Raw genomic sequence first — 20,356 nt, 5'->3', positions numbered from 1 at the left:
AGAGACAAAGAACCTGGAGATGGGCAGGCAGGAACAGATGTTAGCCAAGGCCCAAGGGTCACAGCGAGAGAAAAAGACAAGTAAAGAATGGAGTTACAGAACATTTGATTGTGGCAGGATGAATGCTACAGCATTTGTCCTTTTGCTTCTTAGCACCAAGATGGTGGAGGCTCTGTTGAGAGTTTGTGACTCCTGTTAACTAAGAGCGATTTAGCTAGGTTTTAGATGCATGGTTTCAGAATGGGAAGGAGTATCTTGCTTCTTCTGAAGGGTGGTGATGTGGCATCTTGATGTGAGGGTCATTTACAGGACCAGAATGGGAGAGGACTGAGTGGGTTCTGCCTGGTCCCCACAGATCCACACAGAGCTGTGAGGGAAGAGGATGAAGCTTGGTATAGTAGGAGTCCTGGCTAGCTGTGGTCTCAAGGGCCAAGGACACCAGGGCCACAGAAAGGAGACCTGGGCTCAGGCACTGAGCCCTTGCCCGAGGAGGCAGCTTAGGAAAAGGTGAGTTTTAGGGATCATGGGCCTCCATATGAAATAAGGGGTAAGAATTGAAGTGGCCTCTACCCAGTGGCATAGGTCTTTGGTCTCCATCTATGAAGGATAAAGAGAATCACTTTTCGTTTCCTCTACCATATAGCAATCTGGTGGTGAAATTTGTAAAACTAAATAGCTACTTTACTTAAACAGAATCACGAGTAGACTAGGGGCATTTTCCTGAGCTGAAAATGTCCTAGAGATAGCCAGAAGCCACCACGCGCATCCTAGTTTTTTGGTCTGTGATCTCCTGTTTTGTGTTACTCAACATCTGGCCAGATGTGTGTGTGTGTGTGTGTGTGTGTGTGTGTGTGTAGGGGAGAGACCCTGGGTCTAGAGATTGGCACTGACATGTCACAGACCACAGAGTCCATCAGCCTTACTTCCATCTTTGCCTCCTTCTACTTCTCTCCCTCTCTGCCTTTGCTTGCTTTAAACCAAGTACGTATTGTTAAAAACAAAGCCTGTTTTAGAGATACTCTATCAGCTAGGTATGTCATGTGCACTTGTAGCTTCAGGCCTCAGTTTCCCTAGATGTAGAGCTATAGGAGGGTTGGAACCCCGGCCAATGTTCTTCAGTCACTGTGGGGAAATGCTACTGTTAAAAGTGAAGATGCAGATATGGGGTGAGGGGGCCCCTCTCATTTCCTCGCTGCTTGAGTCTCCTCTCACATTTTTTTGGATGTACATCTAAGAGTGAAATTGTTGCGTCATGTAGTAGTTCCGGTGTGTAACTTTTGAGGAACCTGTTTTCCCTTTTAAGTTTTACCAAGCCTTGTGAGCATACCTTTCCCTTTTGAAGACTGGGAAATCAATATAGAAAAATGGTAACATTTCTTAAATCTGATTGGTTGATTCATGAGTATTTCCCCCTCCCCCTCCCCCCCCCACAGTTAACCTGGATTTGATGGCAAAATTATAAAATCAAACAACTTCTAAGCCTTAAATCTCATGCCGTGTTGAGTAGCAGGATGAAATCTCACACTGCTTTGCTCTGTCCACCATTCCTTGGTTTAGTGTATCCATGGTATACATTCTACCCTCCTGGTGGTCACTTAGTAGCTTTGCTGGTTATCAGATTGAATGTGGTAAAACCACAGTGCTTATGTACAGGATTCTGTATTGTTTATGGCCTCATGACTCCATTGGAGCTTTCTTCTGCGTATAACAATAGTTTGAGAATAAACTAGAAATCAGATGTCCTGGCTAGAAACTCAAAGGGTTTGAATTTGAATGTGAGTGCCCCCCCCCCACAATTCCATCTCCTTTGTGAAAGTGGCAAAGCCACCAAAGACCAGAAGTTAAACCCTACCCACATGCTGACAGGGAGAGAATCAGTGCTGAAATTCCTACGGATGGTTTTAAGTATTATTGAAGTTTTATTTGTGGAAAGGATGGTGAATTCCAATTTCCAGTTCACTCAGCATATATTTCGGATTGATTTTTGTTTGTATAGAGAGGATCTGAGGAAAAGTAGTAATTAAGTAGACTGGAGCCAGTGGGGGAAGTCGGAGGCAGGCAAGACATACAGCTGCCCCAGTGTGTGCAGAAGGGCTGTGGTTTGGACACAGGTTTAAAGAGATGGATACTGGAGGACTTTCTGCGGGACAGCATTCTCCAGTGAGGGCCATAGAAACTCTGAATTGCAGAATGTGATGATATGTAGAATTTGGAGTTGGTGGACATGAATCCTTTTCTGTTCCAACTTTGAAAGAGAATCTCTTAAATTCTGTATCCTCCTATGTCCAATGGAGATGTCTCCCTTCCATCCTAGGGACAGATGGACGCCTGTCAGTGTCCGTGTCAGCGCTCTGTCAGCCTCTGTGTGAAAACTGGTTCACATAGGCCCTGGCCTAGTGGAAACCGGATCACTCAGGTTTCTTTCCAAAAGATGAGCATTACAATCATATCCATTATGATCATCTCAAAGGTGATGCTCTCCTGAAATACGTCTCAAGCCATGCTGAGCCCATGACTAGAGGAGGGGGGGAGGGAGGAGAAAAACATTAAACAGCCAGAGCACCCTCTTCCCTGTCTGTGTTCCAGCTTCTATGACAAATTCCTTAACATGTCAACACTCTTGCCCTAAGCTCTATTTTTTCTTTTTTTTTTCTTTTTTTCTGTTTGTGAAGCTCTCGTGAGCTGGGCGTGCCTGGAAGAGTGACTGAGGACCCCAGGGCTCTAACCCAGCAGGGCTTTTAGTCACAGGGATGAGCTGTGGATCCTTTACCTGTACTCCTTTCCTCCCCCAGCCCCCCTGAATTCCCCCACACCCCAACTCGATTGCCTGATCAGTGAGCAGTCTCCTGAGTGCAGGGCCTTGTCCACGTCCTCATCCTCTCTCTGCAGTACCTGCTCACAACTGGCAGGTAACAGAGCACCAGGTAATATTTGAGGACCGGGTGACATTGTCTACCTGATAACCCAAGTTGCTGCAAAGGACAGGACCAGCACTTCACCCTCACACCCCAGCTTCAGGGCCAACTTCCTGAACATTCCTGTCACAGGACCTCTCTTCCCCCACCTGGGTAGTTCACCAACCTGACCTCTCACCTGGGCCTCCTGGGTGCACTGCCTCTTGGGTGATGAGATCACTGTGACTCTGAGGGACCTCAAAGCCCCCCCCCCCCCCCCCCCCGCACTTCCCTAACCCCGCCCCTTTCCCCAGTGTTCAGCCTCCTTCACTCCTGGCTTCTGCCTTCCAGCTTTAGAAACACCACTATTTGTTTCTGTATGCATATATACATACATACATGTATGTGTGTATGTATAGAGGTATATATATGTATATATATATATATAGTTTTTTCCTTCTTCTCCACTGTGTCCTTTTACTCAGCTAAGTGAGTACCTGTCCTTGGATTTGCTAGGCTTCTCCAAGCTGATTTCACCAGAGAGGGGTCTCCTCTTATGCTGAATTCCTAGAGCCCCCTCCCCCTTCTCTCTTTCAGAGGTACTGCCTGTGTTGTCATGTGTCACCTGTCAGTGTGCTACCGTGGTGACAAACAGCCTGGCCCTTCCTATAAACACTGAGAAAGCGTAGAAGCAGACAGACCTGATGTAATGCCTGCTCTTTGCTTACTGGGCCACCTTGGACATGAGGTTTGCCTCTTTAAGCTGTTTCTTTTAACTATGGGATGACAGTCGCAATGCCCACATCCCAGTGTGGGTGAGGGAATGGAAGGCGGAGCTGGGTGGGCTTGGCTGGGCGCAGGGCTGCTGAGCTCCAGCCACCGTTGCAGCTGCTGTAAGTAGGAAAAGCATTTCTAGGCTGCGGAGACAGAAAGTCTCCAAAAGTCTTTTAGAAAATAACAACCAATCTTTCTGAAGTGTCCCTTCCAGGACATTGGGAAACTTGTCAAGAAATTAGGCATCTGGCACAAATCCTATTTTGAAAGTTGAAAACAACAAAAGTTTCAAGGCACACGTGAATCTCTCTGGCAGTTTCCATGCGTTAAAGGGAAAGATGCCTGTGCGTGGTGAAGGTGCGGAGCCACGACGAATTAACTTTCCCTTAGAATCGGAGCTACCTCTTCAGTGAGGATCAGATGCAGGACGCACCCTCCCCCCCCCGAATTGCAGGACCCTCCCCACACAGTGACATATTGAAGAGGCCCTAGACCTAGAGTACAGGCGCCCGGGGAGCAGGTGGAAGGCAGCAAATAATTGTTTTCTTGGGCGACAGATCTGTGGATTGGTGGTAATCCACACAAAACACCCTCCACACACCCACCAGGCGCTAGGGGAGAGCTGTGGACCCCACCTCCCACCTCCTACCTCTCACCTCCTACCTCCTACCTCCCACCTCCCACCTCCTACCTCTCACCTCCTACCTCCTACCTCCTATGGCCCGGGGCAAACTCGCGCCGGCTTCGGGGTCAAGCAGGAGGCGCTGTCGGCCCATCTCCGCCTCCAGGCTCGACCTCGGTCTCCTCCTCCTGGCATTGGGTTTGAAGCCCCCGCAGCTGGGAAAACAGACTGGGAAGACCTACAGGGGCCCCGGCTCGGCTCCTCCCGGAGCCTTCCCTAGGGTTTGGGCACAGTCCCAGCCAGCCTTCTTCCCTCCTGCCGCTCAGGGCAGGCTGGACTGGAAGAAAGAGCTGGGCGGCCGGGGCGGGGAGCCCGGACTGGGGAGCGCCCTGATTGGGGCGCTGTGTGTCCCAGGAGCAGCGCAGCCCGGTGGGGATCGGGTCCGGGGGGCTGGGGGGGGGCGGCGGCCTCTTCGGGAGGTCCAGCAGCGAGTGTGACCTCACGGGGAGGGGCCAGCGCGGCCGGCCGGGTGCCCAGCCGAGTGCAGAGCGCGCAGCCCAGCGCGCAGCGCGGCGCCGAGGGACGGAGCTGTGGGAGCGCACGGCGGTGCAGGACGATGGAGCGGTACAAAGGTGAGGCGAGGGGCTCGCCGGGAGGGCTAGGGCTAGTTGCTGGGATTCAGGTGAGCTGATCCCGCCTGGGGAACGTGGGCCGAAGTGGGGGCGACAGAGACGGTGGTGGGTCAGGCAGCCCTGGTGGAAGCTGACGGCAGGGGTGGGCACGGGGCATAGCCTGACTTCTCACCTGTAGGCGAGGGTGCATCGGATCCATCCCCCGCTCCCCACTTCCCTGCTAGGAATTGGCTGTCTAGGGTCGAGGAGGGGGTCCCCACGTATGCTCGCAGAAATCCTGCAGTGCCCCCGAGGATAAAGAGGCAACTTATTAGGTCCCCTCGCTCAGGCGCCACGGAGCTTGGGGGGCCTGCTGGAGAGGGGGTGCCTGGGATGGCTGGGTGGCCTCCCAGAACCCCCTCCCCCCCCCCCCCGCTTGGTGAGCATTCTTCTTGGAGCCCGTCTTCCACCTCCAACCCCCTAAACGGACTGGGATGTGTGGGTTGGGATCGGGCGTCCGGCCCAAGGGCTCAGCCCAGTGCACAGCTGAGTGAGCTTGGGCCTGGGCGGATCTTGGCTAAACACGAATGGGCGGGCTGGCGAGGGGGGAGGGTGGGGGGGCGATGCCCGGTGCCCAGCCGGCACCTGTTTTTCTTTGGGGCTGCAGGTCTTGAGAGCTGCCGGGTGGCTGTGTGTGCGCCCACTACCCGCCTTGCCCATGGAAAAGCCTCTTCTTGTGCGTTCTTGGGCAGGGCTGGTCTGGGCCAGACCTGCGTGGGGGGCGTGGGGGGGGGATACGGCTGGCTTCTATATTTGTTTCCCCCTGGGAGAGAGTAATAAAAGAATGTTCAGATTCCCAGGGAATCTCACCCTCATGCCTTCCTATTTCTGGAATAAAGGGACCTTTGGGGACAGGCTTTAGTTTTCCTAAACTAGTGATGTGACTTTTCCTTTTGCTTTCTCTCATCTGCTGGGCAAAGCTTAAAGACCCTAATGCGAGAGCATCCTTAACCGGCCAAGGTGGGGGCTTTTGCTTAACAGGAGGGAAGTTGGTGGGGTGGTCGGGTAATTAAGTGGCGACCTTCCATTTCTTTCAGCCACCAACTCTCCCTGGAGTCTCATTCAGGTTCCTCAGTTCCTCACAGGGTGGCTTATATTCATCTCAAGTTCTGCTAGGGCCAAGTGAGTCTGGTCCAGGCTCAAACATGGGAGGAGGAGACAGAGGGATGCTTTAGGAAATGTCAGTGGTCTCCCTCTCCATGCTGTGGGCTGTGGGAGAGAGCTTCCCTCCTCAGGGAATTCAGGCCTTGTGTGTCTCCTTACCTGAAACATTGACCTCCCCAAGGCCCCTTCAACTTCCTGAATTGCGCAGTTGTAGTTGTGGGGGGGGGGAGGGGGGGAGGGGTTGGCCTCAGATTGAGGATCCAGGTTATTTAGCAAATTAAGTCAGGACAAATAAAGGTGGCCTCTTTCCAAATGTGCATTTTCATCTGCTGTTTTATTTTAATTATTATCGTTGTTGTTACTAGCTCCTGACTTGGCCTTGGACTAGATAACATCTTTTTTAGTTTATCTTCCTATTATCCTGGGAGTTGAAAATCCTCCCAGTCTCCAAGAGGATCTGTTGGGGGCTTTTTGCCAACTTGAAAACAGCTTAGTTTCCAGGTGGGGATGTTTATGTTTTTGGAAACATATCTGTCTAATCATTTTGCAGTAAATCAGACAGGAGAGTGATCTGGGCATGAACTGGAGAATTCTCTGGATGGTAGAGGCAACTCATCTCTTACTGTGTGACTCACAAGAAAAATGTTCATGACAATGTTTCACTGGTGTCATGCTACTAATATTTTTGTGTTACTTTCCCCTGAGGAATTTGGAGATCCCCCACACCTGTGGAGAATTCTCTGTTCTCTTAAAAGGTATATGAGTTGTGCTTTGAAAAACTTACTGAATAGAAAATGAAGACTGCTGGACTACATCTCTGACTAATGGGGTGTTCTTGACTGGAATTAGTCAGATATTGGGAGCTTTTTATGTAAGGTGAGACTAAATAGTTATAGAATAACTTGGTGTGGTGGTTTAAATGATAAAGTAAAAGGGAACACAAAGTCTAGTTGAGCTCTTAGGACTTATGCAAAAATTAAAAAGGATAATTTTTATAATATATGACACTCCTTCCCCCCCCCTTTTTTTTGGCAGTGCTGGGTTTTGAACTCAGGGTCTTATGCTTGTTAGGCAATCTTCCTACCATTTGAACCATACCCTCTGGTCTTTTTGCTTTTTGTTTATTTTTCAGGTAGAGTCTCACTTTTTCCCAGGGCTGGCCTCAGGCCATAATCTTCCTATCTCTGCCTACCACGAGGCTGGGATTACAGGTTTACACCATCATGCTCTGCTAAATCCTTCCTGTGTTTCTAAATTCCCAATTTGAGTTCTACTTCTACTAGCTGGGATGCTTCATTACTGCCTTTAGAATCTCAAAATGTGTTCTCTTAATTTGTAGATCTTTGGAAGCAGTTAGTGTAGGAGAAATTTCTTTCTCATGCTTCCCAGACTGCTCGTTAGCCATTGTACATCCTCCAAGACTTAGTCTAGCATCATTGCTAGGGTCTAGGATGATTTCCCATTGTCTTGTGGGATATAAAGAGAGACTCAGGACTTCCGTGTCATTGGAACATTACCCCAGGTGTGGTACAGAAAAATGTCCAGCCCTTTACCAAACCTTCTGCAAGATAGTCAAGGCTTTTTCAAGCAAAAATCGGGGTGTGGGAGTATGAGGGAGGGGCTCCCTTCCAGGAGGGATGAAACTTTTATGAAAGTTGCCATTATAAAATAGTGATGAAGTTGCTGTGTCTTGCAGGTGAAACTTTGTCATGTTATACAAGCAATAAGACCCTTAGAAGAGCCCAGGGTGTGGTGCCAAGGCCTACAGGGTGTCTTGCAAAGGTTTTGTGTGTTTACTTATCTAGATCATTCTAGGCACATCCTGTGTTACTGTACATGAACCCACTGGCTGAACTCACTCCATGTGGTCAAGGATTTTGGTTCCTATTGCTCCTCCAGCTGGTGAGTAGACTGGGGCCAAGTGTGACTGACCTACTATCTGTGGATTGCACTTGGAACCAGATTCCAAAGCTTCCTGAACTTGCATCACATTTGGATCCCAGTAGGTCTCACTGAAATATTCAGAGAGAGTCACTGGTTGGACATATAATCCTTCTTTTCCCATTTTGTTTGGTTTCTGAGCCTAACTGCCTGCTTCTTCACCTAGTTCTGGCGCATTTGGATGTGGAAAGGGACTTTGGAGAGTTGAGTCAGGAAAATGCCTGAAAACCTGTGTGAAATTCCTGAAACTGGTGATCAGGGAAGATCCAAAACAAGAAAAAGGAATTAAGAGGAAGTGGTAGATTGATACCATTCTTCTTTCAGGAATAATCCTTTTCCATGCTTTGGAGCTGGGGGTTGTACATAGTGAAGCTTTACCTAAACAATGGTGCTTTTTCTCTTGAGACAGGCTGCCATAGTGTAGTTAACATTGGCTTGGAACTTTCTATCTAGCTCAGGCTGGCCCCATACTTGACATCTTTCTGCCTGCCTTCACTGCGTAAATGCTAGAATTAGAGATGTGCTTGACCATAGCTGGTTGTAGTGGTTCTTAACTTTACCATGCTGTACATGGAATCAATCAGACAGCTTAAAAAATTGTGGATGTGAGGGTGAGGCATAAATATATGGGCTCCAGTGGATATTCTAATGTAATTATTAGAGTATAGCTTGCGTTTTGTAGGTTTAAAAAGGTTTCCAGGTGATATTGTATGTGCAGCCAAGGTTGAAGCCATAAGTCCTTTAAATTAAATGTCAAAATATAAAAAAATTAAAATAGAATTGGGATCTGGAAAGAGTTGATCTAGGGTACCCAGGAATACCAAAACCTGAGGATGTGCAAGTCTCTTACAGAAACTAGTGTCCGATTTGCAAATAACCTACTCAAATTCTACTGTATACTTTAAATCACATCTCAATGACTTGACTAATACAGTGTAAATAGTTGTTACACTAAATTGCTTGGGACATAATGACAAGAAAACAGTCTGTACATGTTTGATACAGATGCAACCCAAGTAGGCCTAATTGCCTGGTTCACATCAGCAACTGCCCCCCAAATGGGGGCTCGGGGCTTGTTTGATCTGAGCATGCAAAACCCATGGATCTAGAGATCCAATTAGAATTATAGACTCACCTGCCTTACCTGATGTGTTTAACCAAATCTTATGATGCCTGCTGAAATCTGATGTAATTCGCCTTCAGCTATTATAGGCTTTAAAATGCAATGAAAATGAGGCTTGAGAAGAGTCTCGATGTGCAGCTTCACAATCCTAAGCTAGGGTTTGCTCATTACACTTGACCCCGTGCCCTCTTGACTTTGAGACTCTCAGTATGGGAGCCCTGGATGCTGAGCCAGTGAATTTTGGAACAGAAAGCTTGAGGGGTCAGGCTAGACCAGAGGGTGGAGGAGTCAGGCCCTTCCTCTCTCCAGAAGGAGAGGGGGAGATGCTCTGAGAATTGGACTGCTTCCAGCACAATTAAAGGGCTAGGAAGGGCCAGGGAGCTTCAAAGCTGAGGAAGCTGTGCCAGCTTTCTTCCAAATCCCTTTAATGACAGGAAATGTTCCTCTAAAGGCTTCTGTCCTTCAGGGGAGTGAGACCAGCCACCCCCTCCACCCCTGCCCCGGCTAGGGAGGATGGTATGTTCTTTGAGAAAAGAAGGAGAGGCACACTGTCATAGTTGAGAATATAGACACACATGTGCTCTGCTTCTGTGGGCCTCCCAGTCCTCAGTTTCCCCATGTGGAAAACAGCCCTCTGGTATTTCTCCACATGACTCTCCAACCAGTCGTCTATGCTAAGTTGCTCTGTGGTCTGAGGACTTTTAGAGAGGGAGAATGTAGCTGGAGAGGAGCTAGGGAGCATGGGGAAGTTCACCCAGCAAGGGTCAGTTTAGGATTGTGGTTCTTATAAATAAAACCAATTTCCTGTTGGGAGTTGGAGAGTCGCAGTGGGAAAGAGAATGCCAAGGGCTATGTGAGGAATTTGCTTCTGAAGGACTTGTGTGTCACTGTGTCGAAGATAGTGGTCTGAAGCACAGAGTGATCCATTCCATTTGAGAGACAGGTCAGCTGAGCTCATGGCGGTTAGAAAACAGACAGAGGGTCAGCAACAGGACACTGTATGCTGGAGATGTGAGTTTCTAAACAGAATTCCTATTGAAGAATTTATTTAGAAAGAAATACTTAAGGCTGTGTCACATACATTGTGTGTGTACTAAGGTTTGAACTCAGGGTCTGGCTGCTAACCTTTAGCTGTTTCTCTCAAGGCTAGCCCTCTACCATACAAGCCACATCATTACTTCTGGCTTTTTGGTGATTAATTGGAGACAAGCAGCTCAGGGACTTTCCTGACTGGGTTGGCTTTGAACTACAATCCTCAGCTCTCAGCCTCCTGAGTTTCATCAGAGTTCCATCTACCAGGAAGGGATTAGCTGCTCAGTTAAATGCTCCTCAATCTTCAGAACCTAGCCTCAATGTCTCTTCTTTTACAAAGCCTGGCTTTCCATGGCTCCTTGCAGTTTGTGGTAGGGCCTCATCAGTGCTGGTCTGAGTGAAGGTACTCAATAAATATTTGTGGAACGAATGCCACAGTGTCTTCTATTTATGGGTGTACATCTGTGTCCCCTGTAGAGTGACCTCCTTCAAGACAGGGACTTTGTCTTCCCCCTGAAGTGACCTTCCTCAGCCTGTGACACATTGCCAGACACACAATAGGGGTCTTGGGCATGATTGGTAAACCAGTGAATGAATGAGTTCTGGGTACTGAACATTTACTGGCCCATTCCCTGACCCTCAAGAGCAGACCTGATTCCCAAAGGGAAAGGACCCAAACTCTCCAAGGCCAATCCTAGAAGTAGAGATGGAAGCCAGCCCCACGCCCACCTCATCACCCCACTGCCTCGCCCCGCCCCGCCCCATGGCTGCCCTTGGCTCCTCCGACTTGAGCCTTCTCTCTGTCTGTTCCAGCACAGGGGTGTTGCTGTCTGGTGATGCAGAGAAGGATCCTGCAGGTCTCTGCTTGTGAATATGAGCCTGCCTGAGCCCTCTGCAGCAGCTCACCTAGCTTCTAGGCTCCTGAGGGCACACACCAGGCTCAGCCCGTACCATGGAGCTGGGCTCTGGCCTGGGCACTCGGAGGCTCAAGCTTCTAATCTAGCTTTTGCCACTAACTTGCTGTGTGACTTTGTTCAAATCAGTTAATCTTTCTGGGAGCTTTGTTTCCTTCTTTGATTACTAACCTCCTAGGCCCATTGACAGAATAATGCCTAAGAGCTACTGGGAAATATTTTGAGAAGGAGAATGCTAAGTTGACACAGCTACACTGCAAACTCTGGGATATAGAAGTGCCCCAGAAGTGGGAATCTTCACTTATGGTAGGTTTGTGTGTGTCTGTGTATCTGTGAGGGAGGGTGTTAGTCCTGGGCTTGAACTCAGGGCTTGAGGCACTATCCCTGAGCTCTTGTGCTTAATGCAGGCTGTACCACTTGAGCCATAATTCCACTCCTGGCTTTTGAGGTGATTAATTAGAGATAAGAGTTTCATAGACTTTCCTGCCTGGGTTGGCCTCAAACCGTGATCCTCAGATTTTAGTCTTCTGAATAGGCCTATAGGAATAAATCACTTGTGCCCCATATGTGTGTGTGTGTGTGTGTGTGTGTGTGTGTGTTTGTGTGTGTGTGTGTGTGCTGGAACTAGGACTTAAACTCAGAGCCTTGTGTTTTCTCTTGGCTTTTTCTCTCGAGGCAGGTACTCTACACCTGAGTCATCCCTCTACTTCCAGCTTTCTGCCAGTTAATTGGGGATAAGGGTCTCATGGACTTTCCTGCCCTGGTTGGTTTTGAACTGTGATCCTTACATCTAAACCTCCAAAGAAGCTAGGATTACAGGCCTGAGCCATCAGTGCCTGGTTACATCATGTATTATTCAAAGTTTCTGGGGGCTCAGAGTTGGGAGTCCTTGGCTATTTCTCAGGCATCCATACTTCCCGGAGTTATCATCCCCTTCTGTGCTAGCTGGAGTGGATAGTCAAGGAATTGCTTTTCAGCCTTATATATGGAGCCTAAGTATGTTTATATAGGAGAGATTAAGAATGCTTTGAATTCTACTCAATCTCTTTCACTTGGTTCTCATTTTTCCCTTACTTAGTCTCAAAACCAACATCTCCCACCTCCACTGAGTGGAAGATGGGATTCTGTATATCCTGGACACAGTGCACTGGATTGGTGCGAACGCAGAGTGAGGAGGGCACGTTGGTGTCAGAGTTCCTGTTGGGAGCTAGGTACCATGGGGAATGGCATCCCTGCTCTGCTGATCTCCAGCTGGACAGCTCTCAGCTCAGCTCCTTCCTTGAGGCCTCTCAGGGACTTCCAGGGCAGCTCAGCCTCAGAAGACTGCAAGTGGGCCTTCTGCCAGGGATTAAACTGACATAGGAGAGTGGATTGTTAGCTGGAGCAAGCACCCTGCTGTGTGCCTGGGTGAATTGTGATCCTATCCTTGGAGGCAGCTTCTCAGGTCTAGTCACCAACCACACTGGTTTTTCTGGGACTTCCCTGGGTTTACCAGTAGACGTCCCACATCCCCACAAACTCTTCAATTATGGCCAAACTCAGCTGGCGGGTCACCCTATACCCAAACATTCTCTTGGTTAAATGGCCTCTAAGTTAAGAATTTGATTTCTTCATTGCAAAAGTGAGCCAGAACTTGTCATTTAGTTTCTTTGAGAAGAAAGTGAAAGTCTAAGGCTAAAACCAAATGGATCTTAATGAACCGTGGATCAGTCACACGAGGATGCTAAGTGAAAGGAGCCTATATTGTATGATTTCATCTCTACAACTTTCTACACAAGGCAAAATTACCTATAGTGGAAGGAAAACAAATCCATTCTGTGGGAGTTGGGATTGGGCTTGGGGAAGCGAGGGGTGGCTCACAAAGAGGCAGTAAGGATATTTTGGCATGATACAAGGGCTCCACATAGTGATTATGCAGCTATACCTGTTTGTCAAAACTCAGAACTGAGCTGGCTACTGGTAGCTTCTCGCCTGTTCATCCCAGCTACTCAGGAAGCTGAGATCTGAGGATCAAGGTTCAAAGGCTGGGAAGAAAAAGTTTATGACATTCTTTTCTCTAGTGAACCAGCAAAAAGCCCAAAGTGAGTGGAGATGTGACTCAAATGGTAGTGAGCCAGCCTTGAGCAAAAACAAACAAGCAAACAAAACAAAACAAAACACCACCCAAAGGAGAATGCAAGGCCCTGAGTTCAAGCCCTAGTACCAGCATACAGACAAAAGAACAGCTCTCAGAACTGTGCAGTCTACGGGGTTGATATTTTTTTCCTATGTATAAATTATACCTTGGTGACACATCTTTTTGAAAACACCTAACTGTGTGGTGCTATGAGATGAGATGAGGGCTTCATTAAGTGAAGGTTGTCCATCACAGACTGTAAGGAGAAACTGGATCTTGGTATGACTGTATCTATGGTGCTGTATCCAGGTAGAGTATACGAGGGTGAAGAATTCTAGTATGAGGCACACACACACACACACACACACACACACACACACACACACACACACACACCCTTGACAATCCCAAATACCAGAGACTTTTCTAGTAGGCACAATCATTATGGTGAAATCCTTTTCTCCATTAGAAGAAAAGGAACAGAATTTCCACCCAGGGCCAGGCAGCAGATGAGCCTGTGAGGGCCTGGGGTTTGAGGGTATCTCTCTGGGGGTCCTACCTGGAAGCTGTACAACTAGCTATGCATGAATCTGATGTGCTGCCTTTGGAAGCTCCCACCAAGTTGTCGAGTACCCGAATCTCCATCATGCTTTTCCTGGTTGACTTTTTGGTATTTTGCTAGCTATACTTCCTAGGACTGATTTTGATAAGGAAGAACCCATGATATAGAAAAATAATGCACCTTGTCCAGGTCATATAAGGTATAGACCCTCCTGTTCCCAGGCAGGACAGAGCCTCATAAAGCAAAGGCAGGGATGACCCTTGCCAGGCCTAGGGACAGAGTGCCATCTTTCATGAATTGAGAAGTATTGCTTCAGTAGTCCTAATGGGATTATAAGATCTTGGTGGATCTTAGATCCCCTATTTTAAAAAATCAAACTCATGTTGAATTGGGCTGTTCTTTAGGAGAACTTTGTCCAGCTCTCTGCCAGGAAGCTGGGTCTTTGTATCTTTATCAAGTACAGTGTGTTGGATAGCTGTTAAATGTCCATCCATGATAAGCATGTCAAGTTCGCCTGTGAGTTACGCAAGGGAGTGGCACACATGCCACATGCCACTCTTCATAATCACAAGTAAGCCCAAAGGCAATACGGTTCCCCCCATCTAGGGTGTTCTGGAAGACTTACAGAATAACATCTGGTAGGGGCAGTTCTAGTTGTCTTGATTTTGTTGTGGGCAGAGGTGAGGTTGGGGCTGCAGAAAATAATTGTTTGGTGTTATACGTTTGTGGTGAAACTTCCTTACTGTCCCGTCAGGTTTGGCCTGTGACTGGTTCGCTTTCGAAGGACTAAGTTTAGGGTAGCTCTAGGGCCCACCTTTGGTTCCAATGCAAGAAGGGAGGGCTGCCTTATGCAAAGGAGCATGGGAAAGGGATTCTAGATCCTTCCTCACCTGGATTGCCAACCATTACTACCACCATCTCCTAGTGCTACCTCGCATACTGGTCTCCTTTTGGGTTTAGGAGACTGTCTTAGCCTTGCTTTAGATCAAGTGGGAATCTTGCCATTTCCTTCCATCTCCCACCCCCTTTTTTCCTCCCTCAAGTTTTTGCACAACAGGATTTATTCATGTTAACTGTATTCAAGTCCCAGATGGGGTCAGAGGGAAAAAAAAGATAGTGTTGAATGAGCTTATTGTTTGGAGGCGATTTCACCGACTTCTTTGATTTAATACCCACAGTCCTAGAACATATTGAGCGGATTTACTGAATTTTAAATGTGAGTCTTCTGGAAGGGACCCTGTTAGGGTGCTCAGGGTCTCTGGTTTCAGGGCTTGGACCTGTTGGGTGGTGAGTTTCCTTGGGGTACTTGAACTTCTTCTTTTATGATTTTTGGATCACCTCAAGGAGATCTCCTTGTGTTACAATCCCACATTTCCTTATGAGCTAGAGATGACCACCAACCTGCTGCCTTTTGCATTTCCAGGACTTTTGTGGCATCTTTATTATATTAGTCATCTCTAAGTAGTAGTACAAAGGAGCTGCCATTCAACCAAGCAGTTCATGAATACAATGCATCATCGTTCTCCTCCATCCCTGCCCCTTCCCTCCATTTTCCTGATTGTGTAGGAGATATGCATTAGATGTTATGACTGCATTCTACCCACCCCCTCTTTTGTGGCATATCCCGCTAGCACATTCTTTGATGGAATAAAGAGGAAAACTACCACTAGGCATCACAGCTGCTTGCCCAGTGGGAGGAATCAAGGGTGGTCAAGTGGAAGATGTTTGGCAGGAACACTGAAAAGTAACCTCCTGATCTCCAGCAAATGGGTGGTGCATTGAGTCTGGTCCTTGACAGACACGGTAGATTTCTCTCTGCCCCAGACACACCACATCCCATTTGGGGCTCTTGCAAGGGCTGGTCCTTGATGCAAAAATGCCCTTTCCTTTAGACTTCCTGGTAAGCTCATTAGTGAAGGCTCCCTTGGTTTGGACCCTTTGGTTTTGACAGGGCGTGGTCTTGAATGGGCTTGTTCCTAGAACCATGGCAGAGGATTGCGTGTGAGATGGCTGGATGTGTTGCTGTAGCAGTCGCCCTGTGACAGTCCCGGTATCTGAAGCCCTTGAGGACCTTCTGAGTACTTGAGCTCATACTTGTGCTGGGCAGAGCTTATGCAGCAGTGCTGTCAGTGGGAGCCTGTCTCTGGTTCCTGAGAGCTGGCCTGAAGTAAAGCAGGTAGAGTCACAAGTCCATACGTGTAAGTGTGAGCTTGTGCCACTCCAGACAACTGCCACACAGCCACCCTATTTCTGCTTGCCTGTCTTCTTCCTGCCCCTCTCCCCCGTCCCTTTCTACCTCCTTCCCTCTCTCCTTTCTTTTCTTCTGCTTCTTTATTCTTCCCCCTTATCCTTCTCCCATTCCTTCCTCTCTTTATTCTGGCTGTTTGATTCAGGAACGAGGCCAGGAAGACCAGAGAAGAGAAAGTATCCCACCTTCCTGTCCCTCATTTTGTATCAGAGAAGCCATTCAAAGCTCCTCAGGAGAAGCCACAAGTACAAAATCCAGGGCTTGTTCTCAGTTTCTCCCTCCCTCCTGGAAGGAAAATTTGCTCCTGTGGCCCCTGCTGCATCCTTAGGCCCTCCAAGGCCTTGTTCCATGTGATCTGCTGAAGGGAATGACGGCTTCCCAGGCCCTCAGTGCAGAGGCCACTTGCTCACGGGAGGGCTTGGAGCCTCACCTGGCCTGGGGCAGGTTAACGTGACTGGGTCTAGAAAGAACACGCCTACCTTCTGCTTGTCTGGGTCTTTAGGCAGTCCTGTGATCCAGTGAGGGAGGAATGAGAGACCCTCAAATCCCACAGACAGGAGTGTCAGAGGCGGGGCAGGCACTGCTCAGGGGGAGCCTGAGAACATCTCACTGTTTGGATAAAAGCTCCAAACATAAAGGCTGGACACTGACTAAAATAATGTTTCCCACTGACCCCTCAGCTTTCCAGCAGGCCAGGGCCGTTCTCCATCATCTGATGTTGGTTTGGTGTGTGGAACTGTAAACACTTCTGGCTGCAAGCAGATCGCTGAGAGTTATGGGATCCAGGTGTCACCCGGCTGCCACATACTGGTTCCCTCAGCAGAGGGAAGACTGTTTGGTTCTCAGAGGAAGAGTCTGGGCTGCGGAGCAAATCCCCTGAAAGCACGCCTCCCTCCCCGTCTCTGCCTGAAGGTTTCACTGATGGCTGAGCAAAGAGGCTTTGGGGACCACAGTTTAGCCATAGGTCTCTGAACACATGGTGCTGTGCCCTCAGGGATCTCAAGCACACAGCCAGATGCCAAATGTTGTAGATGATGACAGCTAACTAGGAGCCCACGCTGTCTTTGGAGACCCGGGGGCTCATGAACCAGGGTGGAATATGGGTTCTGTGCTCTCCTGCCTGACGTGGGCCATGGCGCTACTGGCCCCAGAGAAAGGGTAGGTGACCTTAAACTGTTAATGACTTCTTGTCTCCAGCAGGAGAAGTGGGAGTCATCTCAGAGCAAAAATGGCCCAGAGATTTGCTGGGGAAGTGTCTTTGGTTGGAGAATAGAGGGAGGTCGCCATCTTGGAAGTCTGGTCTCCTCCATCCCTCTTCACAACCCTAAATAATTAAAAAATATCAGGTATGACCAGATGATGTGTGTGTGTACAGTGTATATGCCAGGAGAGGTGATACCTAATGACAATCCCATTTCCTCCCTCCACCCTCCCCTTGCCCCCACTTCTGCTCCCTCCTTTTCCCCCTCCCTGTCTCCGATCTCCCCCCTACCTTTTCTTTTACTCCTTTTCTTCCTCTTCGTCTTCTTTCTCTTATTTTATATAGCCCAGGATGGCCTTGAATTTGTGATCCTCCCACCTTAGCCTCTTTAGTGCTGGGATTACAGGTGTGCCATACCACCCTTGGTTTAGCCTAGCTACTATATCTCTCTAGTGCCCTCAAATGATACAACTGTTGCCCAACCACAGAGAGAAGGCTGAGGCCACTTGGAGGAGAGAAAGAGAGAGTGTGGGAGTGGAGGGACTTCTAAGTCCTCAGAGATTTCACTTCTTTCATGCTTGGCTCCGTGGGTCTCTGAAAATGGGTCTCCTCTCTTGTTGGAAAAGCAATAAGGGAAACCATAGCTTAGAGAAATAATATGCTTTCTACGATGGCTTTTAAAAAGTTACCCATATCAAGTGTAAAAATGGTTTTGACCAGGGAGGAAACAGCTGGCTGGCAGGAATCCTGGCAGGGCTCAGGGTAAGATTCCAATGTGTCATTAATGAATTTCCTCCGTACATTTCCAGCGCAAGAACACTGGGTATTTGGGCAATTTTCTGGCTGAGACTTGAGGCCAAGAAGGAAAACTTCACTTCTTTCAGGACAGTCAGACCTGTTTCGTGACTTTCCTTTATCCACCCAATAGCCTAACTTGAATGCATGCTACCATTTCCTTTCTAGTATTTTCTGTCTGTAAGCTTCTCAAAGACATCAATATGGTCATAATATATTAATAATGTGTTACTTTTAAAATTGCTTAGGTAAGACACGCCTAGATTTCGTGAGGCCCCTGAACCGGGCCTTCTTCCTTGAGAGTCAGCTATGTGTAGGGAAATTCATGAGTGAAGAGGGCACAGGAGAAAGTCAGGGTCCATTTGGCTTATGGCGCATTCCTCTTTGTCCGGCCTCTGAGGTCATTCTTCACTTCATTCTGTGCCTCAGCCCTGCTAGACTCATTGCTGTCTAGCATGTGCTGGCTTTTGCAAGTGGCCACTGGCCTGAAATGCCCTCCCCTTGGACTGCCAAGTCTCACACAGAGCTGCTACCTTGACCTTGAGCCTCCACCCTATCTGCGAAGCTTGTATCCCTCCTGGCACCTTGCACAGGCCTAATGGCCATGGTGATTGTGTCCATGTCATAGTTGATGAAGGTCTGTATTCACCAGTAATCTATAAGCCCCTTCAGGGCTAAATATATCCTCCTCCTTAGTGCTCACAAAGAATGAATGAGAGAGCATTGATTGCACTTTTTGGTTTCCTTAGAGTTGAATTTTTATCAAAGTTAAGGACTCCATTCACCAGTGGGCACCCTAGGACAGTTAATAGACAGGTGAAAGGAAGGAGGGAAATATTTACAATGTCAAAAACCTTCCAGGATTGACATTTAAGGTATACAAGGAATTTCTATTAATCAAGCAGTAAAAGGGCAGCTACCTCTATAGAAAAGATGATGAATTGTGAGCAGGGGTATAAAGGTGAGGAAGCCATCCCAAACCTTAAGAAATGTTTGGGGTCTTGTGACCATCCCAAAACAACCATCCAGAGGCTGGTAGAAATGTAAAAACTGCCTGATAGCAAGTATTTGCAGGTATGTTGAGATGGACAATCCTCGTTCCTGGCTGTGGGACTGCAAGGGAGGGCAGCCGGTCTGGGGTAGTGGGCTTTTGTTGTGTGGAATATGTACTTACACAGGACCTAGCAATTACCACGGAAATGTCTGCACAGGCCCCAGGGTGTGGGCCAGGAGGAGCTCCGCAGCATTAGTTAGCGTCGTGGAGAGTGAGATGGGGGCTTGGTGTCACCTGGGAGAAGAACAGGTGAGCTTGCAGCAGCAGAAGCAATCGATCGGATGTCCCCTCCCGCCACCTGGATAAACCCTATGACGCAGGGCGGACGGAGGAGTCAGAAGCCTGGGACAGAAGTCAGGGGCCTGAGACATTTGACAAGAGCATTTACTGCTATTAAAAATGCATGAAGCAGTAGCAGACAAACACAAAGGTGCCTATTCAAAAGGTCATGGGAGAGGAAAGGGGGACTTGAAATGATGAAGAAAAGGACTTTATTTATAGTCTGTTCCTGAAACTAGAAGCTTACACATTATTTAGAGTTGAATCTGATTTTTTTTTCATTGCTGGAACCTAAACCCAGGGAAAGCACTCTACCACTAAGCTATACCTCTATCCATATATCCTTGTCTTTTTGTGTGTGTATGGAGGTACAGGCCCTAAAGGTTTCACACAGTTGCTTAGCTTTTTCACTTAAGGCTGGTACTTGACCACTTGAGCCACACCTCTACTTCTGGCTTTTTGCTGGTTAGTTGGACATAAGAGTCTCATAGATTTTTCTCCCTGGGCTGGCTTTGAACCTCAACCCTCAGACCTCAACCTCCTGAATAGCTAAGATTACAGGGGTAGGTCACTGGCACCCAACTCTTTTTTTCTTAGTTTTGACATGGCGCATCACTCTCTAACTTAGGCTGCAAGGAAAGAGGGGAGGAGACTCTTCTGCTCTGTGTCTACCCAGTGGAGGAACCATTCTCATACCATTTTCCCTTTGGTAGTCCAAGACCTGCCCCCCCCCATGAGGCTGTGTAATACCACCCCTTCCCCCTGACATCGAGCTTCAGCATTTGCATGTAGCAGTCAGAACTGTAAACAAAGGCAGTCTGTCATCGTGTGTATGATGCTCCTGCCCATCCACCCTTAAGTCTGGGGTGGCCATGCTGGCTTTTAATAGTGGTATATTTTTCAGTGCCTGGTCTTATAGTCAGTCATCTTTGAGTCTTCATTGTTAAGTACAGGTCATGGCCAAGGTCAGATCCACTAGCGAGAAGTAGAGTTGGGTTTTTCAGGTTCATTAGACACAAGATCTCT

General features: G+C 48.1%; 1 protein-coding gene across 1 annotated transcript in view; it reads left to right on the top strand.

The window, feature by feature from the left end:
• Nucleotides 1–4,834: 4,834 nt before the first annotated feature.
• Afap1l2 (actin filament associated protein 1-like 2) overlaps nucleotides 4,835–20,356 on the top strand; it is a 96,219-nt gene continuing 80,697 nt past the window's right edge. Inside the window, exon 1 of the mRNA XM_013017857.1 lies at nucleotides 4,835–4,922. Within this exon, the coding sequence (XP_012873311.1) occupies nucleotides 4,907–4,922 (16 nt within the window). The 5' untranslated portion in view covers nucleotides 4,835–4,906. The remainder of the gene's footprint in view (nucleotides 4,923–20,356) is intronic.

The sequence above is a fragment of the Dipodomys ordii genome, unplaced genomic scaffold (assembly GCF_000151885.1).
Source record: "Dipodomys ordii isolate 6190 unplaced genomic scaffold, Dord_2.0 Scaffold36, whole genome shotgun sequence".
Lineage (NCBI taxonomy): Eukaryota > Metazoa > Chordata > Mammalia > Rodentia > Heteromyidae > Dipodomys > Dipodomys ordii.
The sequence above is the reverse complement of the archived record's forward strand: the minus strand, read 5'-3'. Positions and strand labels throughout refer to the sequence as shown.